The sequence below is a fragment of the Hyaena hyaena genome, unplaced genomic scaffold (genome assembly GCF_003009895.1).
Source record: "Hyaena hyaena isolate Hyena2069 unplaced genomic scaffold, ASM300989v1 scaffold_635, whole genome shotgun sequence".
NCBI classification, from domain to species: domain Eukaryota; kingdom Metazoa; phylum Chordata; class Mammalia; order Carnivora; family Hyaenidae; genus Hyaena; species Hyaena hyaena.
In genome coordinates, this window is record NW_024081269.1 from 870,015 (window position 1) to 890,994 (window position 20,980).

Genomic DNA, 20,980 nt, shown 5'->3' on the forward strand with positions numbered 1-20,980 from the left:
TTCCTTCCTTTCCTTCCTTTCCTTTCTTCTTTCCTTCTTTTCTTCCTTCCTTCCTTCCTTCCTTTCCTTTCCTTTCTTTCTTTCTTCTTTCCTTCTTTCTTCTTTTCTTTCTTTCTTTCTTTCTTTCTTTCTTTCTTTCTTTCTTTCTTTCAGAGAGAGGAAGAGCGAGCAAGAGAATGAGTGGGGGAGGGGGGCAGAGAGAGGGAGAGACAGAGAATCCAAGCAGGTTCCACTCTGTTAGCACAGAGCCTGACGTAGGGCTCAAAATGATGAACTATGAGATCATGACCTAAGCCCATAAAATCAAGAGTCAGATGCTTAACCGACTGAGCCATGTAAGTGCCCCTAGTGTGTATTTCTTAACCCAGGGTTCCTCTCCTATATAACTATAGTACAACCAACAAAATCAGGGTATTAAAATTGATGCATTATTACTATTGAATCCATGGACTCCATTCAAATTTTGCTGATTATTTGATTATGTATTTCATACATTTAGGATTATATGATACATTTAATTGTCAAATCTCTTTACTCTTCTCTAGGCTGACACATTTTCTCAGTCTTCCCTTATTTTTCATAAGCATAGCATTTTTTTGAGGAGAGTAGGCCAGTTACTGTGTAGAATCTCTCTCAGTTTGGGTTTATTTAATATTTCCTTATGATTTATACATTTTTGGCAGGAATATCACAGAAGCGATGCTATGCTGGTCTCAGTATCATGATAACTCTATTTCTGTGGTGTGAACCTTTTATTACTTGGTTGAGAAGGTATCTTTTGGGTTTCTCCCTTGTAAAGTTAGTTAATAAGAATGTTAGTGTATATTGGGCTCAGAGATTACACTGTGTCTCTATGTGAATATGGACATTTAGTATTTACCTAAGTATTTGTCTACTTTCTCTTGTTTTAAAAAGACTGGGGGCTTGGGTGATATTATTGCTTCCATGTTCTCTCAGCAGATGCTGCTAGGAAACATACGTGTACACATAGGCACACACCCACCCACACACTCCTATATTATTTTCTGCTTTTGTGTCTTATCTGTGTCTGTATCTGTGTATTAAAGAGGTGCCTGGGTGGCTCACTTGGCTAAGTGTTAAGTGTCTGACTCTTGATTTCGGCTCAGGTCATGATCCCATGATTTGTGAAATTGGGCCCCATGTTGGGCTCTGTGCTGCCCGTGTGGAGCCAGCTTGGGATTCTGTCTCTCCCTCTCTCTCTGCCTCTCCCCTGCCTGTGTGCGCTTTCTCTCTCTCAAAATAAATAAACTTAGAAAAAACCTGTGAGTTCATACCGTACTTGCTGGGATTACTTACTTGTGTAATCCACCTGAGTAGCTCATTTGAATTCTTACCAAAACCAAGGTGACTCAGAGACAGTTAACATTATAAGTACTATAGGGGCGCCTGGGTGGCTCAGTTGGTTGGGCATTTGGCTTCGGCTCAGGTCATGATCTCCCCATTTGTGTGTTCGAGCCTCGCATTAGGCTCTGTGCTGACAGCTCAGATTTGGATTCTGTTTCTCTCTCTGCCCCTCCCCCACTTGCACTCTGTCTCTCTTTTTCAAAAATAAATAAAACATTAAAAAATTTTTAAACAAATTATAAGTACTATGTATGGAAAAATAATAGAGATTATTTCTTTTTAACTAGTCTGGGATTGGGGGCAGATCCATTTTTGTAATTATAAAGAAACAAGTATAAAATATAAGAAATTTCAAGTCCATTTTGACTCGAAGCCTTATTTGTTTTTTCAGTTAATTCTTTTTTTTTTTAATGTTTTATTTATTTTTAGGAGAGAGAGAGAGAGACAGCGTGAGCAGGGGAGGGTCAGAGAGAGAGGGAGTCACAGACTCTGAAACAGGCTCCAGGCTCCGAGCTGGCAGTCAGCACAGAGCCAGACGTGGGGCTCGAACCCACGAACCACGAGATCATGACCCAAGCAAAAGTCGGACACTTAACCGACTAAGCCACCCAGGTGCCCCTGTTTCTTCAGTTAATTCTTGACAGCACTTTTTTGTGTACAGTTTAGAACATGCAAATGGTCCTTTTTTGCCTATTTGTTATAGGAAACGAGACTATGAGGGCTACTTGTGCTCCCTGCTGCTCCCCGCAGAATCCAGAAGCTCTGGTTTTGCCCTGAGGGCCTTCAACGTGGAACTGGCTCAGGCTGGTATTAAATACTTTAAAAATTATTTGCAAAAATGGTGAAAATGTGTAATGTTGAACAATAAAGAAATACAGTTTATAATTTATATGTTAGATCTGGTGATTTCTTTGTCCTTCTTCTAGTTAGACTTCTCAGTTAAATTCCAAAAATAAACTAGCTAACAAACTTAATGTTTCTGGAACTACCATTCTGGAATTTTTATTTCTTTCTTCTAAGGTTACTATAAAACTATGAAATTAATGTTTATGTTTGTTAATCTAGAAAGTTAATCACAGTATCACTGCTTTAAAACACTTTTCCAAGTACTTTTTAAATGACATTTTAGCTTTAATGTGAAGTGGGGAATAGAAGTAGTTATAGCAAATCCAGATCCTAGATCATACTAACTCACTTGTGTCTGAAAAATTATAAAGGAAGGAAAGAGCCTTCTTATTCATAGAATGGAAAGATGGTGGGCTGATAAAAACAGACATTGAAATGGAGGATGGAAATGAGGGAGCTGAAGTGGAGTGGCCTTGGTCTTCTCAGTAATTAGATGGGGGGCTCAGACGATAAGAGTAAGAGGGTAGGGGAGGGTTTGGAATCTCGAAGAAAGTGCAAATTTTGGCACGGCTTCTCCAGTGAATAGGATAGGAAGTGAAGGAATGAACAGAAGGATGTGAGTATAGCACTGAGGCACAACTGAAGTTAGACACTGAATCTGCGGAGAGTCTAATCGATTCTGGCTACTTTTTGATGTCATGAGTCAGTTTTGTTTTTTTTAAACTTCATCCTTTTTCAGACATAAACTAAACATCTGCATCTTAAGCACAGTTTAGCAATAGAGTCCCCATTGTGATCTTCCAGTATAGCTTTAAAATGATTAAAATCCCATTTTTAATGAATAAACCATTAGGGTTCTCCCTGAATTGTCTGTCACTTTGTAGGAGTGATTTGCTGCTGCTTTACACACACAGTCTTGTTCATTCATTCATTCATTCATTCAATAAGTATTTGATTATCTCACATATGCTAGGTACTGTTTTAGGTGCTGGGGTATTATACCGAATAAAACATATAAAGTCTGTACACTCAAGGAACAAAACAAGTACTGTGTAACGTATTGATGGAAGCAAGTACTATGGAAAAGAAAACTAAGGGGGATGGGGAGGGCTGGGTGTTGCAGGGGTTCTGATTTTACAGTGGTCAGGAAAAACCTCACTGAGAAGGTAGCATTCGAGCAAAGATTTGCACAAGAGGCAAGGGAGTGAGCAAGTATGTGAGCAAAGAGTATTCTACAAAGAACAAACAGGAAGTACAAAGGCTCTGAGGTGCAAATGTACCTGATAAAAGGCCAGTGTGGCACAGCAGCTGAGGGAGGAAGAGTATGGGAGGTTAGGTTAGAGGTACTTGGGCCCGAAAGGCCGGGTCTTGGAGACCAGCGCAGTCACTGTGGCTTTTACTCGGAGATGGGAAACCATTGGAACATCAAATCTTGGTCACATTTTAAAAAGATTACTCTTGATATTGTATTGAGAATAGAGCATATACCACTGGGATCTGAATACTAAACATTACTAAGAGACCCACCACCAAGACCATTAACAAAAACAACTTTTCATCTGGAAGTAATTTCACATACACAAAGTTAAGAGTAGTACAAAAAATACCCATGTACTCTTTTGTTAGTATTCTGCCACACATGCTTTGCAGTTTTGTCTATATATTTCATTCTGTGAATCATTTTAGAGTAACTTGACTACTCATGGCCCTTATCCCTCTAATCTTGAGTATGTATTTCATAAGAATGAGAATATTCTCTTACATAACCACAGTAATCAATTTGAGTAAATTTGGTGTTGATACAGTGTTTAATCTGTCTGGTTTCCAATTTTGTCAAATGATCCAATAATGTCCTTTATGGCATTTTCCTCCCTTCTGTACAAAAGCCAGTCTAGGATCATGTATTACATTAGTTTTCATCTCTTTAACCTCCTTTAATCTGTAACATTTTCACAGCTTTTGTCTTTTATGACATTGATATTTTTAAAACAATACTTCTTTTATTTTTTATTGTTAAAATACTTTTAAAAAATAGAATCTTTCTCATGTGGAGTTTTGTTTTTTGTCATAATTATTTTATGCATTCCTTGTCTAATATGACTAAGTGATGTATGTCCTTTTTAGCAAATCATAAGGAGGATGAAATGTCCATCTGCCTCTTATTGGTGATATTGAATTTGGTCACAGTCAAAATATTTATATTTTTTCCTTGTTAAATGTGAGTAGACATTTTAAGACCATGGTCTGCATCAGAATTTACCTCCTAGATGGTCAACAGGTTAGTTGTACTAACAGTTAGTTGTACTAACATCAGGGAAATGCAAGTCAAAATCACAGTGAGGCATCACCTCACACATGTTAGAATGACTGGTATCAAAAAGACAAGAAATAACAAGTGTTGTGGAGACCAGGATGTGGAGAAAAGAGAACCCTTGTGCACTGTTGGTAAGAATATAAATTGGTGCAGTCACCATGGAAAATAGGAGATTGCTCAAAAAATAAAAAATAGAACTACCCTATGATCCAGCAATTCCACTTATGGATATTTATCTGAAGAAAATGAAAACACTGACTTAAGATATCTGCACCCCCTTGCTCGTTGCAGTGTTATTTACAGTAGCCAAGATACGGAAGCAACCTAAGTATCCACTGATAGGTGAATGGATAAAGAAAATGCGTAAATATACAATAGAACATTTTTCAGCCATAAAAAAGAAGGAAATCTTGCCATCTGTGATGACTTGGATGGACTTTGAGGGCATTATGCTAAATGAAATAAGTCAGACAATATATGATCTCACTTATATGTGGAATCTAAAAAACAAAAAATCCCCAAAATTCACAGATAGAACAGATTATTAGGGAAGGGAAGCAAAACTAATACAAAAACAGGGAAGGGGACCAAACATAAGAGACTCTTTTTTTTTTTTTAATTTTTATTTCTAGGAGAGAGAGAGACAGCGTGAGCAGGGGAGGGTCAGAGAGAGAGGGAGTCACAGACTGAAACAGGCTCCAGGCTCCGAGCTGGCAGTCAGCACAGAGCCCGACACGGGGCTCGAACCCACGAACAGCGAGATCATGACCCAAGCGAAAGTCAGACGCTTAACCGACTAAGCCATCCAGGCGCCCCAAGAGACTCTTAAATATGGAGAAAAAACAGAGTTACTGGAGGGGTTGTGGGAAGGGAGATGCGCTAAATGGGTAAGGACATTAAGGAATCTACTCCTGAAACCATTGTTGCACTATATGTTAACTAACTTGGATGTAAATTAAAAAAACATTTTTTTTTAAAAATTTTTTGTTTCTAGGAGAGAGAGAGATAGAAAGCGTGAACAGGGGAGGGTCAGAGAGAGAGGGAGACACAGACTCTGAAACAGGCTCCAGGCTCTGAGCTGGCAGTCAGCACAGAGCTCGATGCGGGGCTCGAACCCACGATCCGCGAGATCACGACCTAAGCGAAAGTCGGACGCTTAACCGACTAAGCCACCCAGGCGCCCCTAAAAAAACATTTTTAATTAATTAAAAAAAAGAACAGGTTAGATTGGTGGTTGCATAGATAGGGGTGGGTGTAAGTGAAATGGGTGAAGGTGGTCAAAAAGTATAAACTTCCAGTTATAAAATAAGTCATGAGGCTGTAATATATAGCATGGTGACTGTATCAGAATTTGAAAGCTGCTGAGAGTGGATCTTAAACGTTCTCATCACAAGAAGAAAAAGATTAGTAACTGTGTATGGTAATGGATGTTAACGAGACTTACTGTGGTGATCATTCACAATTCATACATATATCAAGTTAGGTTGTACACCTGAAACTAGTATATGTCAATTCTGCCTTGAAAAAAAATTTACCTCCTAGATTTAGCATGCATTGGTGACTCTTGCCTGACTCTAACGAGGCCATTCTTAATCAGTAGTGAGGAGACAATCTAATAATTTTCTTTTTAAAAATTACTTTGTGAATGAGTTTATCTAAATGGACATAGAGTAAAATTCACTTTTTGTGGTATATAGTTCTGTAGGTTTTGAAACATGCTTAGAGTCCTGCATTCACCACCGTGGTCATGCAAAAAGAACAATTCCATCAACCCAAAAAATTCCCTCATGTGCCACTTCGAAGTCAACCACTCCCCTCTCCCATAATCTTTTGCAAGTCCTTCTGGTTCCATTATAAGAGCTGTGAGTGTGTAGAGCATAAGATACAGTACTCCTTTTTTTCTTTTTTCTTTAGAGTTTGCAAGCAAGGGAGAGGGATCAGATGGGAGGTAAGGGGGGAGAGGGAGAGAGAGAATCTTAAGCAGGCTCCATGCTCAGCATAGAGCCCAATGTGGGACTTGATCCTGGGATCATGACCTGAGCCAAACTCAAGAGTCAGCTGACTGAGCCAGCCAGGCACCCTAAACTACTACTTTTTTGAGCCATATTTTCTCTGTTTGTAAGTGGGTGTGCTGGTAATGATCCTATGGGTCTGTAGTGAGGAATGAGATCAGATCATCTATGGGACAGTACATAGCAAAGGGCCTGGCACTTGTAGACATTTGATTTTTTTTAAACTAATTTTTAAAATTTATATCCAAGTTAGCATATGGTGCAACAATGATTTCAGGAGTAGATTCCTTACTGCCCCTGACCCGTGTAGCCCATCCCCACCACAACCCCTCCAGCAGCCTTCTGTCTGTTCTCCATATTCAAGAGTCTCTTATGTTTTGTCCCCCTCCCTATTTTTGCTTCCCTTCTGTTCATCAGTTTTGTATCTTAAAGTCCTCATATGAGTGAAGTCATGATATTTGTCTTTCTCTTTCTAATTTCGCTTCACATAATACGCTCTATTTCCATCCATGTAGTTGCAAATGGCAAGATTTCATTCTTTTTGACTGCCGAGTAATACTCCGTTGTAAATATATACCACATCTTCTTTATCCACTCATCCATCGATAGACATTTGGGCTCTTTCCCTACTTTGGCTATTGTCAATAGCACTGCTATAAACATAGGGGTGCATATGCCCCTTCGAAATAGCATACCTGTATCCCTTGGATAAATTCCTAGTAGAGCAATTGCTGGCGTAGACATTTGATAAATGTTACTTTCTTCCCTGCTTCCTCTAGAAAGCCCCTGGCTTTATTTCTTAGGCTTATCTCTAGACTTAAAAATAATTTTACCATCACTAATCTAATGAAGATTGATTTTCTTCTCTTCCACTTATTTTTAAAAACTCTTTTATTATGGAAAAATTTGAATATCTATAGAATTGGAGAATGCAGTATAGTTAACTCCCATAAACCCATCACCCAGCTCCATCTGTTACTAGCTCATGGCCAATCTTGATTTTACATCTCTCTCCCCACCTACCCCATCCTCACCTCCAAGTTATTTTGAAGTATCAGATAAATTTTTCCATCTGTAAATATTTCCATACGTATCTCTAAATGATAACGCATTTAAAAAGCAACTACAATGCCATTGTCCAACATTAAAAATGTAATAGTTCTTCAGTATCATTAAACATCCAGTGTTCAGATTTTTCCCAGTTGTCTCTTTCTTTTCAAATCAGAATTCAAATAAAGTCCATTTACTGCATACTGCAACTGATTTATCTATCAATTTCTTTTAATCTAACTGTACCCTCCACTCTTTTTCTTGGCAATTTATTTCTAGAAGACGATCTATTTTTGAATGCAGACCTTGGAAATACTGGAAGTAATCTGCAGTTTTATTTAGGAACCTCTTAATGAGAAGAATTTAACTGATATATAGCTTCAAGGAAAAATTAAAATAAATATATAGGGTTAAACTTAGTTTTTGGGTGAATCGTGGCTATGCAGTCACAAATACTGATTTTGAGACTGAAGAGTGCATTTATTAAGGTTTTTGAACGCTGTTTACAGGTTAAGGACTCAGTCTCTGAGAAAACAATTGGACTGATGCGAATGGAGTTTTGGAGAAAAACCGTGGACGACATATACAGTGACAACCCACCCCAGCAGCCTGTGGCCATTGAGCTGTGGAAGGTAAAAACGAAATGCTGCTTTTAATTTATAAGTGTTATTTGAGCTTACTTTTTTTTTTAATTAGAAAAATGTTTATTTATATTTGAGAGAGAGAGGGAGTGTGAGTGGCGAAGGGGCAGGGAGACAAGACAGAACCTGAAGCAGGCTCCAAGCTCTGAGCTGTGAGCTGTGAGCTACCAGTACAGAGCCCAACGTGCACCTTGAACTCACAATCAGTGAGATCATGACCTGAGCCGAAATTGGACGCTTAACAAACCGAGCCACCCAGGCACCCCTTGAGCATACTTTTTGATGCATACAGTTTGGCTAGTGGCTATGGGGAATCTATCCTGAAAATAATTTTAGGCTCATGTAATGTTTAGAGCTGTTAGTTTTGACAGAGGAATTTTAAATCATCTGCTAATAAACTTGCACAGATCTTTAGTGAACTTTTTATTAGAAGAAAAAAGAGGAATCTGGTCCCTTTGTGTTATAAATTACTTATTTGTTTTCCACATATTTGGCTGTAGAAATTAAACACCATACTTTTTTTAATGTTTTATTTATTTTTGAGAGAGAGAGCGACAATGGGGAAGGGACAGAAAGTGGGGGGGGGGGGGCGCAGCAGAAGATCTGAGGCAGGCTCTGAGCTGTTGCCACAGAGCCTGTCGTGGGGCTCAAACCCATGAACTGAGATCATGACCTGAGTTGAAGTCAGACACTCAACTGACTGAGCCACCCAGGTGCCCCAACACGCATATATTTTGAAGCAGTGGCAGGTTAATTGTTCTGTCTGCCAGCAGCTCCTTATTCCAGTGCTCCAGTTCATTCCATGGGCTGTAGAAAAACACATACTGACCTTTTGTGAAGGGAGACTTGCCCTCACCATTGTCCAGACACAAATATAAAACTGCCTTGTTGCATCTTCATTGATGAATTTTAAGTATTAGAGAATGGAGACTTATGAGCTAGAGAATTATTTGGACAGCTAGATGTATATAGTGCATAGTTTCACATTAAAGCAGTGATATGGATCCTTCATTCATAAACAGCCATGCAGAGTTCCCAAATGTGCCACACCATGATTGGAGGAAGGGAATCGGGTACCTTTTGTCACTGATGTGTCCCCACTATGGTGTGATGAGTGCCAAAAGACAGGTTCTGTCATGGAGCCACAGACAGGCCTGACAGGGGTGCCCCTCTTCTCAGGTCTGCACACCAGCAGAGGCAGGCCCTGTTCCCCGGCCCCCGACTGACTTCACAGAACCCCAGTAAGGATGGAAAGCCAGGCCCCCTGGCCAGGGACTGAGAAGAAAGAGTGGATGGGAAGCTGTGAGTATTAGGTTAGTTGTTTACCTCTGTTCATCTCACTTTAAGGACCTCCACCGTGGTGACTCCATTTAGAGAAAGATTTTTTCTGAAATCAAGAAAAACTATTATTTTACATGCAGACATCCCCGCAGCGGGGGGGTTATGCTAAGGCTTGCATTGTTAGAGATTCCTTCAACACAAATTTATCTCATCTTGGCCTCTCTTAAAAAAACCAGAAGACACATCTGAATTGTAGAATGTTGACACATGTGCCGATTGGTCCGATTTAATAGCTCCTTGAATGTTGATGATGGCTGTTGACCAGCTTTCTGAGACGCCCAGTGTTGAAGGTTGATATGAATATTTGAAGGAAGGAGGTGGTGTTCAGAGCAGATGTCCTGGTTGCGTGTTCTCTACCCTTCCACACTCTGCTGGAGCACGTGCTTTTTGCACACCATCCAGTAAAACTTTCCATTGGTTCTTTAGAGAGAGTCAGGTTCTTCTGGAAGAGTAAGTAGGGGAAGAGTGACGGTGTTGTGCAGAGAGCACTTTCCTGCCACAGTGATTCATTAGTGCTTTTAGGATACAAGATAATTGCACATCTATAATTACACGTGTATTTCATACGGGGTTCCCCATTTCTCAGTGTATTAATGTTAGTTGCAAGTTTGAACTTCTGTTTAAGGCCAAGGTTTTTATTCTGTTTGGTTTCTGTTTTAAAAATTGCTGGGGCGCCTGGGTGGCTTAGTCAGTTAAGCGTCCGACTTTCGCTTAGGTCATGATCTTGTGGTTCGTGGGTTCGAGCCCCGCGTCGGGCTCTGTGCTGACTGCCAGCTCGGAGCCTGGAGCCTGTTTCAGTCTGTGACTCCCTCTCTCTCTGACCCTCCCCTGCTCACGTTGTCTCTCTCTCTCTCCTAGAAATAAATAAAACATTAAAAAAAATTAAAAAAAAAATTATAAAAAAAAATTGCTGATACTTTATTCAGCAGATTTTCAGCTGCTTATTAAATCCTTTATTTTTTTTTAAACTTGATCTCTGATTTCCTTCAGAATCAGACAGAAGAATTGTATTGTATGGTCAAGGAACTATAGCCGTTACAGCTTCAGCGTTGAGTAAACAGAAACCTGACTTTCTGTGGTTAAATATTTCTTGAGTACTTTTAGGTGCCAGGAATGGTGCTTGATGGTGGTTGCAAAGATCAAACATGCCTTGCCCCACGCAGGCCTGCACAAAATAAAACAAGATCAGGACTCTGTAATGACTGAGGAATCCCAGGCTGATTCCTGGGACCGGGGAGAGGCCTGCAGGGAGTGCTGCCAGGTAGTAGCAGAGCGCTTTGCAGCCGACACCATGCAGCTCTTTTGGCTTCTGTCAGTTCTTGGCAGGCAGAGTGGGCTCTGTTCTCTGAACTTCCAATTAGTATCATTAGTCATTAGTATCAGTGACGTCTTAGAGGCTTAGATGGAGTACAGGATATTCCTGAGACTTTGTTCCACTACCATATTTATTCTTTCTTTTTTAAAAAAGTTTATTTATTTTGAGAGAGAGAGAGGGGGGCGGGCAGGAGAGGGGCAGAGAGAGAAAGAGAGGGAGAAAGAAAATCCGATGCTGGCTTGAACTCCTGAACTGTGAGATTGTGATCTGAGGTGAAATCAAGAGTTGGATGCTTAGCTGACTGAGCCGTCTAGGTACCCCTACCATATTTATTTTTTATGAAAATATATCTTACTTATTGTTGACTTGGCAAGAAGACAATGTTTTGAGAATTTGTTTGGAAATAATTTCAAACTTTCAGAAAGGTTGCAAAATTTAAAATAGTACAAAGAACACTTGCATAACCTATATCCAGACTCACCTGTTGTTAACATTGTATTCTGTATGTTTGTGATTTGTGCAGAGCTCGTGTACAATTGCATGTGTGCTCTGTGGTGTGCGTGCATTGTCACACTCATAATTTTTATCTGAATCCCTTGAGTATAAGTGCTATACTTCATGGCCCCTCATCCCTAAATACTTAAAGTATTTCCAAGAACAGGGATATTCTCTTATGTTATCTGAACAGCTCCTAACTTTTGTAAATTTAACTTTGGCGTAACACTTTTATATAACTTTCCACTTACATTCCACTTTTGTCAGTATCGCCAGTATTGTCCACAATAGTATTTTCCCCTCCAGTATAGGATCCAGTCTAGGGTTGTGTATTTGTTGTCATGTCTCTTTCTCATGCCTTAATCTGGAACATTTCTGTCGCTTCTGTCTTCTATGACATTGACTTTTTTTTATAAGTTTATTTTTATTTATTTTGAGAAAGATACAGAGAGCAAGCGGTAGAGGGGCAGGGAGAGGAGATAGAATCCCAGCCAGGTTCCATGCCTTCAGTGCAGAGTGTGAGGTGGGGCTGGGACTCACGAACTGTGAGATTATAACCTAAGCCAAAATCAAGAATCAAGACACTTGGGGCACCTGGGTGGCTCAGTCAGTTAAGTGTCTGGTTTCGGCTCAGGTCATAATCTCCCTGTTCGTGAGTTTGAGCCCTGCATCAGGCTCTGTGCTCACAGCTCAGAGCCTGGAGCCTGGAGCCTAATCTGGATTCTGTGTCTCCCTTTCTCTCTGCCCTCCCCTGCTCATGCTCGCTCTCTCTCTCTTGAATAAATAAACATTAAAAAAATTTAAAAAGTTATAAAAAAAAAAAAAAAGAATTGGACACTTAACCAATTGAGCCACCAGGTGCCCTGTCATTGACATTTTTGAAGAGTATAGCCTCCTCCTGCTTTTTTAGAACATTTCTCATTTTGGAGAAAACATTATCTGATGTTTTCTCATGACTAATTCAGTTAATTTAGGTGATATGTTCTTAGGGCATCACATCTGGAGGCACACTTTGTCCATCTGTCCTTTATTGGCACTATTGATTTTCATCACCTGGTCAAGATGTTGCCTGGTTTTCCCAGTCTGTAATTATAATTTCTCTCACAAACTAATCCACTTTAAGACTATGCACATTTCCTGCTCCTCATCAGTTTCTTCCTAAACTTAGCGTTCATTGATGGTTCTTATCTGATTCAGTCTTTACTTGTTATGATCGCAAAATGATAATTTCCAAACTCTAGCACTCTGTCAACATTACTTGTTGGCACTTGGCATTCTAGTATAAGGAAGAACTCTCAGTCTTCTGTGTTTGTTTATTAATTATTGCTATGAACTCACAAATTCCTGTTTTTTTTCCAGTATTTTATAATTCATTACTATATGTGATTATTTGGGTGTTCAAGTTGTCCCAGATTTGGACAGTGAGAGCCCTATGAAATTGGCTCTTATGTCCTTACGACATGCACCCTCATCACTTTTTGGGGCATATTGTATTTTCTGACACAGTAAGATATTCTAGGATCACCTCGAATCTCCCATCACTCTGTTTCTCTAGAGCCCTGTTTCCTTTGGAGTCGAACTGGAGACTAAGATCTGGGCACTAGGTGTGCTGTTTCCTACTGGAAACAGTTGCTAAGAGAACACTACCCTACAGATTACTTTCTTTGGACTTTTAGTTATTCTTTTCATGTTTGAAGAAGTGGTTATTTTCACTAAGTAGAATTTTTGTCCTGTGGAGAAAACTTTGTGTATGATAAATAAGCAAAGAAGTCAAGATACATCATATAACTGAAGCTTGGTATTTAATTCTTGTTTTGTTTTTGTTTTGAAAGTGGAATTGTTAAATTACTAATAGCATTAAGAAAAAACATCTAGTGGAAATGTTTTGGCTGTATTATATTTACTTGGAAATGTTTTGAAATGTTTTCTAGGGACATTTTCTTTTCCCCTGATATTTCTTTAACACAGCTGTCTATCTGGTGATAGTTATTACAAAAGTTTCCTTAACTAGTTTTGTGTTTGTTTATTTTCAGATCTGCTGAAGTCATTTCTAGTACTTTCTAAAAATTTACAACACTCTTGATTTTTTCAGGCTGTCAAAAGACATAATCTGACTAAAAGATGGCTTATGAAAATCATTGATGAAAGAGTAAGTTGAAATTGCTCAAGTCGTGTTTTCTTCCTTTTTAATCTATAAGCTAATTCCTCAGGGAGGAAATGTTTTAATATGTGTATTATATTTTGGAGGAAGGAGACTTTTAGAGAACTGTCATTCTATCCATTCTCCATCACTGCATGCCGCCCACCTCAGCCCCCTCCCCCTGCACCTTGAGTCAGATAGGCAAACACAGGCACCGAGGCAGAGACGTGTGTGTGCACACTAACCCCACTCTACTATTGTGTTTGTTTTTGTAATGGAAATGTTTGGACTTCTACTTTTATACAAAAGTAGAGAGAATAGTGTAATATACTTTCATGTATCGGTTAACCAGCTTTAATAGTTATAAATACATATCCAATCTTGTTTCATCTATATTCTACCAACTCTTCTCATTAAACACCACTGGATTATTTTAAAGTAAAACCCATATTATTAGCTTGCAAATAAATATTTGTATCTTGAAAAAATTTTTAAAAATACTTTTAGAAAACATGCCCACAATAAATGATCATACCTTAAAAAAGTACAGATAATTCCTTGATATCATCAAAACTTGAGTAGTCGTACACATACTTTTATGTACACAAGGTATTAGGATCTCTGTCCAGATAGTTGAGGGAATAAGGAAAGTCTGATGGTTCTATTCTAGTGAATGGAATGCTATCTTACGTTCTACTCCCAACCAAGCGTACAAATTGCTCTCTGGCCTGGGCTAATTTATGTAATCTTTCTGGCACATGGTTGGCTCAGTGTCCTCATTGGCCTGATATTTATCACATACTGTTGTCATGAAAATGGGAGTTTACTTAGTTTATTTGGATAAAGCCTATTAATAACCATAGGCTATAGTAATTATAAACCAAAATGGGAGATAATGACTTCAGCCTTTAAAAGAAATTGTTGTTGGCCTACAGAGTTAATTAGCACTAAGAAGATCTATTTTTCAGGTGTTTTCTGTTTTTATGAGGTAAAGACAATTAGAAAATTTAAGACAGAGAGAAGCCTGGGTGGCTCAGTCGGTTAAGCATCAGACTTCAGCTCAGGTCATGATTTCATGGTTTGGGTGTTTGAGCCTCACATTGGGCTCTGCACTGACAGCTCAGAGTCTGGAGCCTGCTTCGGGTTCTGTGAATCCTTCTCTCCCTGTCTCTCTCTGTCTCAAAAATAAACATTGACATTTTTTTTAATTAAAAAAAAAAAAAGAAAATTTAAGAAAGAGATAACTTTTGGGGCGCCTGGGTGGCTTAGTCGGTTAAGCGTCCGACTTTCGCTTAGGTCATGATCTCGCGGTTCGTGGGTTCGAGCCCCGCATCGGGCTCTGTGCTGACTGCCAGCTCAGAGCCTGGAGCCTGTTTCAGTCTGCGAATCCCTCTCTCTCTGACCCTCCCCTGCTCACGCTGTCTCTCTCTCTCCTAGAAATAAATAAAACATTAAAAAAAAAAAATTTAAAAAAAAAAAAAAAGAAAGATAACTTTCTGATTTAGTGGAAAATAACATTTGGCTTTTGTAGGGAGGGATATTTAAGAGTAAAAGACTAGGCTCAATATCCCACATTGATCTTTAGATTCAGTGCAGTCCCTATAAAAACTCCACCTGCCTTTTTTGCAGAAATTAACTAGCTGATCCTGAAATCCATATGGAAATGCAAGAGACTCAGAATTGCTAAGGCAACCTTGCTAAAGAAGAAAGCTCCAAAGTTAAAGTAATCAAAGTGGAACACTGGCATGGCAGAGACATATAGATCAATGGAATAGAATTGAGAGTCCAGAAATAAACCCATAAATTTATAGTTAATTGATTTTTTGACAAGGGTGTGAAGATAATCCAACTGGGAAAGAATAGGTTTTCAACAAATGTCAGGACAACTGGATATCCGCATGCAAAGAATGAATTTGGATTCCTATCTAACACCATAAACAAAAACTAACTCAAAATAGGCCAAACACCTAAATGTAAGAGTTAAAACTGTAAAACCCTTAGGAGAAAACATAGGTATAATCTTTGTGACTTCAGGTTAGGCAGTGGTTTCTGAGATATGATATCAAAAGTATAAGCAATAAAAGAAAAAACAGGTAATTGGATTTTAACAAAATTAAAAATCTTAATTAAGTGAAGAAGTCTATGGAATGGGAGAATGTATTTGTAAGTTATATATATATTTGATAAGGAACAAGTATCTAGAATATGTAAAGAACTCTTAAAACTCAACAGTAAGAAGACAACCAATTTAAAAATGGGGAAAGGAGGGGTGCCTGGGTGGCTCAGTCGGTTGAGTGTCCGGCTTCGGCTCAGGTCATAATCTCATGGTTTGTGGGTTTGAGCCCCGCGTTGGACTCTGTGCTGACAGCTATCTCAGAGCCTGGAGCCTGCTTCAGATTCTGTTTGTCTCTCTCTCTCTGACCCTCCCCTGCTCACACTGTCTCTCTCGCTCTCTCTCTCTCTCTCAGAAATTAAAAAAAAAAAAAAGTTAAAAAAACTTTTTTTAATGGGGAAAGGATTAGGGTAAGCATTTCTACAAGGGATAGCTACCTGTGATCAATAAGCACCTAAAAGGATGCTCAACATCTTTTCATTAGGGAAATGCAAATCAAAGCCAGAATAAATTACTCCTTTATACTCATTAGGATGGCTATAATAAAAATATGAACAATAATGAGTGTTGGTGAGGATGTAGAGAAATTAGAAACCTTCATACAGTGCTGATGGGAATGTGAAATGATACACCCACACTGGAGAAAGCTTGGCAGTTCTTCAGAAAGTTAAACATTGAGTTATCATAGACCCAGCAATTTTACTCCTATATTTATGCCCAAGAGAAATGAAAACATGTATCCACACAAAACCTGTACACAAATGTTCACAGCAGCATTATTCATAATAGTCCAAAAGTGGGAACAACTCATAATCTACCAATGAGTGAATAAACACAGTGTGGTACATTCATACAATGGAATATTATTAATACTTTCTCCAGTTAAAAAGAATCAGGTACTAATATATGCTCCAACATGGATGACCCTTAAAAACATGCTAACTGAAAGAAGCCAGATACAAAAAACTGTATATTGTGTTATTGCATTTTTATAAAATATCCAGAATGAACAAATCCATAAAGACAGAAAGTAGATGAGTGGTTTACAGGGGAATGAAAGAAGGGAGAAATGGGAAGTGACCGCTTAATGGACACAGGGTTTCTCTTTGAGGTGGGGAAACATTCTGGGATTAGATAGTGGTGATAGTTGAACAGTTTTGTGAATGTACTAAAAACCAATGAATTGTACATATTAAAAGGGTATATTTTATGGTATGTGAATTATTACTCAGTTTTTAAAAAACGTAAAAGATTGGACATAATTTTTTTCCCCTGGGATCATTGCTGGTACCATTTTCTTCTGATTAAAAGTAAAGAAGAAGGGGCATATTTCCTTGGCAGTGGAGTCTTTGTAAATGTATTATTATAATAGTGGCTACATGTTCTTAGTCTGAGAGTTATATTTTTTGGTTTCTGGAATATTGTGTGATCAGTTAAGGTACTCACCCCCATTACTTTATGGAGCTTGGTGTCTTTGGGGTGGAGTCTGCTTATGATCTCCTTTCCTTTCCTATATACCTTTTCTTTATTAAAAACACTGGCTTAACAGTTAAAATGTATGGATTTGAATCCTATTCTCATCATTTACTAGCTATGTGACCTCAGACATATTACTTAATATGTCTGTGACTCCGTTTCCTCATCTGCAACGTGGAAAAAGCATTAATTCTTTATCTTTTGGGGGGAAGTTTCGATGAGTAAGAAGATAATGTCTAAAGTGCTTAAGTCAGAGCTCAGTTAAGTCAGTTTCTCGTGACTCCCTGGCCTTTTGAACATTAAGCTAACCCCATGTCTGGTGACTTGTGCATTGAGATTCTTCCCAAGGTATTATTTTGAGAGGTGATTTGCAATTATTGAATGTGTAGACTTTAATTTTAATTTTACTTTAATCTTATTGTGTACTAAACAACATAACTAATTATTTTTATTCTTTATTAGTTCTTTAGGGCAAAAAATGGTGCTTTTCTTTATAAAATATTGACAATTCATCAAACTTTATTTGCATTTTGAATATAGGAAAAAAATTTGGAGGACAAAGCATATCGTAATATCCAAGAACTGGAAAATTATGCTGAAAACACTCAGAGTTCTCTCCTTTATTTAACACTAGAAATATTGGGTAAGTCTTTTTTTCTATTTTATAATTCTGTTTTCAAAGAAAATACCCCTCACTCTTTCATAATTTGACAGTCTAATTGGTTTAACACTGAAGGTTTTCTTTGCACCATCTGTAAAGGAATGTCTTTTTTTTTTTCTTTAAAGCAAGAAGGGTAATATATATCTTTCTTTGGAGAACAGACTAATCAAAATACTGAGGCTCTCATAAAAGTACTTTAGCTACCTCATGGGAATGCTATAATCAATAATCTGGTAATTGTAGGTGATTTTTCCTTTTTAAGCTTCTCCTACAATTTGGAAGGCCTGGGGCCTGATTCTTCCTTCCCTGTCAATAAAACTTCCCCAGGTAAAAAAAAAAAAAAAAGGTAGGAAATATAAAACTACGTTTCTCAAAGTTCTTGTGAGATTGTTTTCTTTTTCTGTCCTCTTAAAAATAAATAAAACAAACAAATTTAGATGATCCTTTTCCTCATCTGACTTTAAGTTGGTGAGGTCTTATTATAATGAGGAAATTTTTTGGGCCAAGGACAATACCCTCTCTTTTGAAGAAGGTAATATATCTTTATGTCACCCTAAAGGAGTAACACAAGTCCCCATTGAGATTCCCAGGCTCATTCCGCCTGTACGCCCGGTGACATGTTTGCCAACACAATGAAAGGAGGGAGCAAAAAGCAGACAGTCTGTCAAGCGTATACTTAAAATGAGGTCATATGGAAATTGCATTGAGGAGAAGAAGTGGAAGACTTGTAATGTTTTTCCAAGAAAGCTGATTAAAATTCCAAATGTGTTCTCGGTGTTCTATAGTCTGAGGAAAACGCTTTTATTTAAAAGTTAAGGTTCAGAAACCTGTTCAGTGGTGAACAGTCAGCTTGTCTTTGTGCCCAGTTTTGCTCACATAAGTCCTGTTTTTCAGATATAAAACACAGGAAAAACACCTAATTTTATACGTTTAGGTGATTTCTCCAAGCTGCCTCTTTTGATTTGTTGTGAATTTAAGCCCTGTTGCTTTGTTTCTAAAATCCTAGGTGTAAAGGATCTTCATGCAGATCATGCCGCAAGTCACATTGGAAAAGCGCAGGGCATTGTCACTTGCTTGAGAGCAACGCCCTATCATGGTAGCAGAAGAAGGGTGTTCCTTCCCTTGGAAATTTGTATGCTGGTAAGGCTATTAACTGTTTCCTCTAATAATTTACCTCAGGAACATGGGGAGGGACATTATCTCTTGGTTCTTTGCTTCATCTGTTCAAGCAGCTGCTTTGAAATCAATACTAATTGCTTTTTTGCTCCAGTTACCACATTGGAATTTTATCAGTCGGGCACCTTAGATCTGTGGTGGATCCATATGTTTGTTTTCTTGCTTGCATAACTGTGTTCTATCTACAACCATTGTTAACATCGTGTTGCATATTCCTCTAGGAGTGTGTGTATGCGTGTCTGTAGGCACACATGGAAGTGTGTTACATATATTTTCAAAAACAAAATAGGCATCATAGTATAGATACTGTTCTGTCACCTGCTGTTCTTGAACTAAGATAAAGTGTGCTTTTAGATTCCTAATGTAATATGTATTTTCCCACACAGCATGGTGTTTCGCAAGAGGATTTTCTACGGCAGAACCAAGATAAAAATGTGAGAGATGTGATATATGACATTGCCAGCCAAGCACACTTGCACCTAAAGCATGTAAGTAGCCTCTCTGCCAAATCATTTAGGAAACTACTATTTCTAAATGTGGCTGTTCCCCAAGCATGGTTAGGGTTCCCGGTCATGACTCTGTTTCTTACTGAAATCCCAGTAGATTTATCTCAGGCACTCTTAAACCTTTTTCCAGTTTTTTATGGTCCCCCTTTCTCCCTCTCAGCAGATGAACACATCCTTTAGGGAGCAAGCCCAGCCTCTGCTTCCTTGCTTAGCTCCTGTGTGCGCTGTGCCCCCCACCAGCTCTTGCTCTCGGGACAGGCTGTGTCTCTGCCCTGCCAGGGCTGATGGCTCCTTTCCAGGGAGCTCATGTCCCCAGCTGACCTGATGACTCGCCCCTTTTCTAGGCAGTTTTCGGACCTTCTGGGGCACGTTTCCCCTCCCCGTTAAACTTTTGTGAGTAAGTAGCTTCATTCATTGTTACCTCAAGGCCAGCAGGACCCTGGCACCGTTCGTTGTGCTATCATTTCGCTTCCACCCTGCCTACTCTAATAATAGGCATTACTAAATAATCTCCTTATAGCCACCTGTAAGGGGCACTTAAAACTCTCCTTCATGCCAACTCTTTCTGCTATTGATACCATAGACATTTTCGCTCCTTGAAACTTTCTTTCCTTCTTTTTTTTTAATTTACATCCAAGTTAGTTAGCATATAATGCAACAGTGATTTCAGGAGTAGAATCCAGTGATTCATCCCTGCATATAACACCACCTTGAAACTTTCTTTTTTTTTTTTTTTATTAATTTTTTTAATGTTTTATTTATTTTTAGGAGAGAGAGAGAGACAGCGTGAGCAGGGGAGGGTCAGAGAGAGAGGGAGACACAGACTCTGAAATAGGCTCCAGGCTCTGAGCTGGCAGTCAGCACAGAGCCCGACGCGGGGCTTGAACCCACGAACTGCGAGATCATGACCTAAGAGAAAGTCGGACGCTTAACCGACTAAGCCACCCAGGCGCCCCTCCACCTTGAAACTTTCTAATATCTTCCTCCTTTGATTCTCTGACTTGGTGTCTAAACTGGTTCCTGATTTCTCCTGTGTATCACTTGTGTTTTCCTAACAGTTTGTTCTTCATCTCTTTTCTCAGTCTGTTACTTGTCTTCTGTTAACTCGCTCATGGTCAAATTTTGTTTTTAATTTTTATTTTTTTTAAGTTTATTTATTTTGAGAGAGGGCAGGGGCAGAGAGGGAGAGAGAAAATCCCAGACAGGCTCTGCACTGTCATTGTAGAGCCCATTGTGGGGCTTGAACTCAAGAACTGTGAGATCATGACCTGAGCCAAAATCAAGAGTTGGCCACTTAATCGACTGAGCCACCCAGGCATCCCTTTAAGATTTAATTTTTAAGTAATCTCTACACCTAATGTGGGACTTGAACTCACAACCCTGAGATCAAGTCTCATGCTCCAGTGATTGAGAAAGTCGGGTGCCCCTTCTCTCCTTTCTTTCTTTCTTTTTTTTTTTTTTAATGTTTTATTTATTTCTAGGAGAGAGAGAGAGACAGCGTGAGCAGGGGAGGGTCAGAGAGAGAGGGA

The 20,980-nt window shown here is 38.9% G+C and overlaps 1 protein-coding gene across 6 annotated transcripts in view; it reads left to right on the forward strand.

Moving 5' to 3' along the window:
• NDUFAF6 (NADH:ubiquinone oxidoreductase complex assembly factor 6) overlaps positions 1 to 20,980 on the forward strand; it is a 34,516-nt gene that overhangs the window by 4,249 nt on the left and 9,287 nt on the right. For 2 of the 6 annotated variants that reach the window (XM_039216529.1, XM_039216530.1), the window contains exons 2-7: positions 2,069 to 2,168; positions 8,097 to 8,219; positions 13,472 to 13,528; positions 17,649 to 17,751; positions 18,776 to 18,909; positions 19,332 to 19,433. In XM_039216529.1, coding sequence (XP_039072460.1) covers positions 2,069 to 2,168; positions 8,097 to 8,219; positions 13,472 to 13,528; positions 17,649 to 17,751; positions 18,776 to 18,909; positions 19,332 to 19,433 — 619 coding nt within the window. Of the gene's footprint in view, positions 1 to 2,068; positions 2,173 to 8,096; positions 8,220 to 9,505; positions 9,542 to 13,471; positions 13,529 to 17,648; positions 17,752 to 18,775; positions 18,910 to 19,331; positions 19,434 to 20,980 lie in introns of those variants that run through there. The other 4 variants (XM_039216531.1, XM_039216532.1, XM_039216533.1 and 1 more) reach the window with 4 other exon arrangements.